The following is a 5,810-nucleotide window of genomic DNA, read 5'->3' on the forward strand; positions in this document are numbered from 1 at the left end:
GGCCAAGGAGAATGGCACAGGAACTTTCATCTGGCGATGGATCGAGAGAGAGACAGAGACCCAATTTGGATCAACCATCTGAGCTCTTAAGGTCCAAATGAGGAGCAGAAGGAGGGAGAACAAGAGCAAGGAAATCAGGACCACGAGGCGTGCACCCACCCACTGTGACAGTGGAACTGATCTATTGGGAGCTCTCCAAGGCCAGCTGGACTGGGACTGAATAAGCATGGGTTGAAACTGGACTCTCTGAACAAGGCGGACAATGAAGGCTGATGAGAAGCCAAGGACAATGGCACTAGGTTTCGATCCTAATACATGAACTGGCTTTGTGGGTGCGTAGCCTGTTTGGATGCTCACCTTCCTGGACCTAGATAGAAGTGGGAGGACCTTGGTCTTCCTGTAGAGCAGGGAATTTGGACTGCTCTTCAGTATCGAGAGGGAGGGGGAGTGGACTAGGGGGAGGAGAATTGGAGTGGGGATAGGGAGAGGGGAGCGGGGGGAGGGGGCAGTATGTGGGAGGAGGGGGAGGGAAATGGGAAACGGGGAGCAGTTGGAAATTTTAAGTAAAAAAGAATAAAAAAAAAGAATAAAAAAAAGAATAGTAAAATAGGAATATGAATTAAGATATTGTTTAAAATAATAGCATGAATGATAAGTAAATCTCCTTCCATGACCACTCTTCCTCTGGAGAATGCTGTCAAGTAAAGAGGAATGGTTAATTGGCTGGTAAAAACTTCAAGTTGAGAGAATTGGTCTAGATATTCCTGAGATGAGAGCATTAGCTATGTTAAAAACTTGTCCACACCTTCTTAAAAGATGGGTATTGGAAGAAATGATGCAAATCCTGTGGGTGGAATTGTCAAGAGCTCATTCTCACACCTTCTGCTTAGTCACATTGCAGATGAAGGCAACCAAAACATAAGCTTTCATTGACAGGCATGAAGTCTTTAGATGGTGTTTTCCTCTTCCTTCTCATTTCTCCTTTGCTTCTTAGTAGGGTGTGTGTGCCTGTGTGTGTCTCTGTGTGTGCACGTCTGAACATGTATGAGAGAGTGTCATATGTAGAGAGAAGGTGTGTGTGGGGAATATGTTTGAATACAGACATGGCTGTGTGTGCCATGGCACACACATGGGGGTCAGAGGTCACCTTTGGGTGTTGGTCCTTGTCCTCCACTTGTTTGAGACAGGGTTTCACAGCCACTGTATTTACAGGCTGTGGTCTATGAGCTCCTAGGAACTCTCCTGCCTCTACCTCCCATCTTACTGTAGGAGTGCTGGGATCACAGGTGTGCAAACAAATGATTCTGACATTACATTGGTGATGAGGCCTTGAAGTTGAGACCACAAGCTTGCACAGAACCACCTTCCCGCTTCCTTCTAATGGAAGGTGGTGATGGTACCTGCTGTTGATGTAGCCCTCTTTCGAACTGTGAAGAAAAAGCCAAAAAACATGAGCTGCAAATCAGGGCCATCAGGTGTTTCCTTTAGAATTTTGTTATATAAGAAAAGCAATCCCTCCACACCCCATTCATTTCAATCACTAAGGTCAGCTGCCTGGTACTTGCATCCCAAATACTCCTAATGGTTGGTATTCTGGAGCCTCTGGGGCCACTTTTAGCCATAGATAAAGTCTCAAAGGCAAGAGATGATGTTTCTTAGAGTCCTGGACCCAGCAGTTTTGTGATCTCCATCAATTCTGCCACCCGAGATGAAGACAGCATTATTCTGCCCATAAGAAACTGCTCCCCCTTTACAACACCTCAGGAATGGCTAATTTCTGCCATTTTCCCCCTTTCCTTGGGAGATGAGTTCATTAAGCGTATCTTCATTTGTGTTGTGTGCTTTAGCGTACTCCTCCTGGCATTAGCATCTATTCCTTCTACTTCTTCACAGCTCTGATCTCACAAACCTCCAATCTTTACCAGAGATTTTATCAAATGAAAAGTGTAGTTCTTAAATCAAGTGTGGTCACAAAGAACTCTCCCTGGGTTAGCTAGAGAACAAAACTGTCATAACTGTGACCTGAATTCCAACTCTCCTGCTGAAGGCAGAGCTACAAGCACAAGGCAGAGCCGCGGGTCTCCCCAGGTGTATATGGTTGCTGCCAAGAGGGAAGGCCTGAGTTCGATACCTGGGACCCACATGGCAGGCGAGAACTGACTATCAATTATTCTGTGACATCCATACATGTGAAGTTAAAATTTTGAAAAGGAAATAAATTTAGTTTTCTCTGGGCAGAGAGGTTTGGGTCAGTCTCCCAATGGAGTTGGTGTGAACGGCATGACAACTTAACCTGCCCTTCTGTCCCTGTGACTGGTGTCCTGTGACTGCTTCATTATTTAGCCGGGAGCTGGGCTGCACCCACATCTGATAAAGGCCCTTTTCCTCTCCCTTGCTTCGCCTTAACTCTCAATGTCTGTGGTTCTAAAGAAATTAATTTCATCTCAGCCTGGGTGGTCATATGACTCAGGCCTGGCTAATCAGAACATCACACTACCTTGTACTCAGTGATTGGCTCAATAACAGCCACGTGACTAGTCTGGGCAATGGAGCTGAAGATACTCAGTGATAGGACTTTCTGTGAGGCTGACTGGGACTAAATATCCTCTTCTCACAGGGGGCCTGGGAGGGCAGAGTGGGCTGATGCTGCCTGGGCTCCGACTCCTGAACCAGGACAAGATGAGATGGTGAGCTCCTGAGAGCCTCCTGTGAACAGAGGCCACAAAACAAAAGAGAGAGAGAGGAAGGGCAGGAGGAGGAGGGAGAGAGATTTGAAGGAAAATTGAGAGAAGATAAACCAGTGCTGGGCGTGACCCTGCAGGGACACTACTTGTGGGAGGGGTGAGAAGGCATGGAGTCAAGCACATAGACTATGGAAGTCAGGTGACTACAAAAAGCCAACTCCTTTATTGAGGGTATGGGCAGGCCTCTCCTATCCCATCCCAAGGTCCCATTGGCTCAGGTGGCCTAGTCTTCTGTGTTGTTCTTCCTTCATTGGCATCTCTGGTCATTTGTCCGTTAGTCAGCAGTCTCTGGGTGCAGCAGCAGGCTTTCCATTGGCTCAGGGAGGAAGTTCCTGCCATGCATGCTCCTGTGGGCTGGTTTTGGCCGGACGAGTGAGGCTTGAATAGCCTGGTTGACAGTTTCTCCTACAACTTGGACCAGAAGCTCCTCTCTTTTATGGCTAATCATTAATATTTATTGTCCAGATTAGGCTTTACTCATTAGTTACTACTGAGTGTCCAGAGATTTACATGAAGCATTAACAACAGAGGGAAAACTCATCAATATTCGCTATTTAAATTGAACTTCCTAAGATGTACTAATAAAAACATTTTCTTATCAATATAAAAAACAACAAATAACAACCAAATTTTTAAAAGAGTACATAACACGAAAATCAGAAATAGTAAAACAGTGGGGGTTCAAACTGAAGCATAAGCTTGAATTCTGTATCATCGTCCCTGTCAATCAGGTTCAAGGACATGCATTGTTGCAGTTCTGCCTGAGGGTTGGAGAGAAGGAAGTGACCAAGGTGATGATCAGCATGAGGTGGGCATCTAAGTCACTGTTGTTGCAGAGGAAGGTGGTCTAGATGTTGTGGGTAACGGTCTTCAATGCACAACCAAAGCTGGGGAGGTGGCGGCTCAGTGGGCAGATGGGTCTTCTGTTCAGCCCTGGATCTGGCAAGCAGTGCCGGGGCAGCAGTAGGCTACAGGAGAAATGGACAGGCAGCTCAGAACCTGTAGCTGGAGTACGGACGCAGGGGCCTGTTGCCCTGGGTTGCATGCAGGGCCTCGACCATCTGAGCTTCTGTCCTGGCTCCCTCCTGCAGCAGGCACTCCTTACCAGGGCTGGAACTCTACGCCACTTCCGTTTGCCCTGGTGGGGTGGGCAGGCAGCAGCAGCACAGTGCTCTCAGTGCTCTGGAAATGCGTTTTTTCATGAGCTTCCAGCCCCGGAGTGGCCTGGTTCCAGAGGCTGCGGGTACAACCTGGGGCTGGTCACTGGGCACATCTGGCTCTCTGGATTCTTCCTCTTCGGTGAAGGCCATGTTCACCAGACCTATGCAGCTGACATTCAGAGGTGGATCAGGGGATGAGGAGTCATCAGCCAGGCTATCCAGTGACATCATGGTGACTGTGGTGTCCCCTGTAGCTGGGTTGATGGTTTCAGTGGCCAATGCATCTCCTTCTGGGCCTGAATAGTGCAGCGCCTCCGGGCAGGTGTGTGTGTGGAGCAGGTGTGTGTGTATGCTCTCCCCTCTGGACAGCAGAGCTGGTTCACTGTGGCTCCTCTTCATGGCAACAGGGATGCTAGTAGAGACTGCAGGGATGATATGTTGCAGACTGCTATCCCCAGAGCTCACTTTGAATTTAAGGATGTTAATAGTTGCCGTTAGGTTTGACTGTGGGTCTTTTAGAGACGATACCACCTGCTCACAGGTGTACCCGATGTTACACATGGTCTCCACAACCTTGGGGAGGATTTCCTTGGCAGGAGGTATTACGTGTTCCTGAATATGGCCCAGCCAAGGGCGTTCCACAAGCCGAGATGATGTAAGGCGGAACCAAAGGTAACCGGTGAGCAGTCTGGCCAGGATGAGATAACAGGGCCTGGAAAGATGGTATGGAATGCGGCACGGGGTGGTGGTGATTAGATGGTACATAGCTTCGGGGGTCGATTCTACATAGGGCAAGTGTCCGGTGACCAGGACGTAGAAGACAATCCCTAAGCTCCACATATCCCCTGCCATAGCGTCATACGGTGTTCCGGCCAAGATCTCTGGGGCCAAATATGGCAAGGTGCCCCACAGCTCCTCCAGCATCTGGCCCTCTACGAGCTGAGTGGCCAACCCAAAATCGCAAAGTTTGACTTTGCCACCTTCACCCAGCAGGATGTTCTCTAATTTGATGTCGCGGTGCGCAATCAGTCTTTGGTGCAGGAAGTGCACAGCAGAGGCCAACTGATTGACTATAGGCCTGGCCTCCTCCTCTGTTAGACAGCCCACCTCATTGATCAGCATCACCAGATCTTTCCCTTCCAGATATTCCATGACCAGATAAGTGGTCCGCAGCGTGTTGATAGCGTGGAAGAACTGGATGATGTTCCTGTGATGTAGGGACTTATGGATGGCCACTTCAGAATCGATGTATTCCACATCATTGTACTCTTTTTCCAGCACCTTGATGGCCACCTGCGTTTTTGTGGGAAGGTGCTGGGCAAGGATCACCTCCCCAAATGCACCACAACCTAGTGATGATAAAAATTTATAATTCTTCTTAAGGATGTCCTCTTCCTGGGGGCTGGCCATCATGGCTACCCCACGTTCTCTGTATTTGGGGCAATTTCAGGGACACACGATGCTAGGGAAGAAATGATATAGTTTTAGAAATGGAAGTTTATAGGTAGGAATTCTCTGTCTTGAAATCTGAGATAACTCAAACAACCTAATGATGCCTTTAAGACCAAGAAGTACAAGAATAATCCAGAGGGCAATTGGCATACAGACACTGAACAAGAGCGTAGCAGCATCTGTTCAGATTCTGGGGAAGAACCAGTACTCAGACACAGTGATCACTGAACTTTTGTGTTCTGTGGAAAGTAGCTACACGTAGAGAAAATATCATCTAAGAGAAACAAAGTCCACAAAGAGAAATATGATATTTTCTTCTGTGTGTTTGAGGAAGAAGAGGGCTGAGCGTTTATCAAAGAAACAGTATTAGACACAGAGATGGAGTGGAGGAAGCGATGGAGCAGGAGCGTTTGACCAAAATGCAGGCTAGGCTTGGATGGGAAACTCATAAGGA

At 47.9% G+C, this 5,810-nt stretch overlaps 1 protein-coding gene across 1 annotated transcript; it reads right to left on the reverse strand.

Annotated features, from left to right (window-relative positions):
- Positions 1 to 3,862: 3,862 nt before the first annotated feature.
- LOC130861996 (sperm motility kinase-like) lies at positions 3,863 to 5,317 on the reverse strand. Its single transcript, XM_057751365.1, has one exon. It carries the CDS (start codon positions 5,315 to 5,317, stop codon positions 3,863 to 3,865), a length of 1,455 nt encoding a protein of 484 aa, XP_057607348.1.
- Between the last annotated feature and the right edge of the window lie 493 nt (positions 5,318 to 5,810).

The sequence above is a fragment of the Chionomys nivalis genome, chromosome 19 (assembly GCF_950005125.1).
Source record: "Chionomys nivalis chromosome 19, mChiNiv1.1, whole genome shotgun sequence".
NCBI lineage: Eukaryota > Metazoa > Chordata > Mammalia > Rodentia > Cricetidae > Chionomys > Chionomys nivalis.

Excerpts from the sequence above, each read along its gene's own strand:
- LOC130861996 (XM_057751365.1), bottom strand. The coding sequence starts at position 5,317 with ATGATGGCCAGCCCCCAGGAAGAGGACATCCTTAAGAAGAATTATAAA.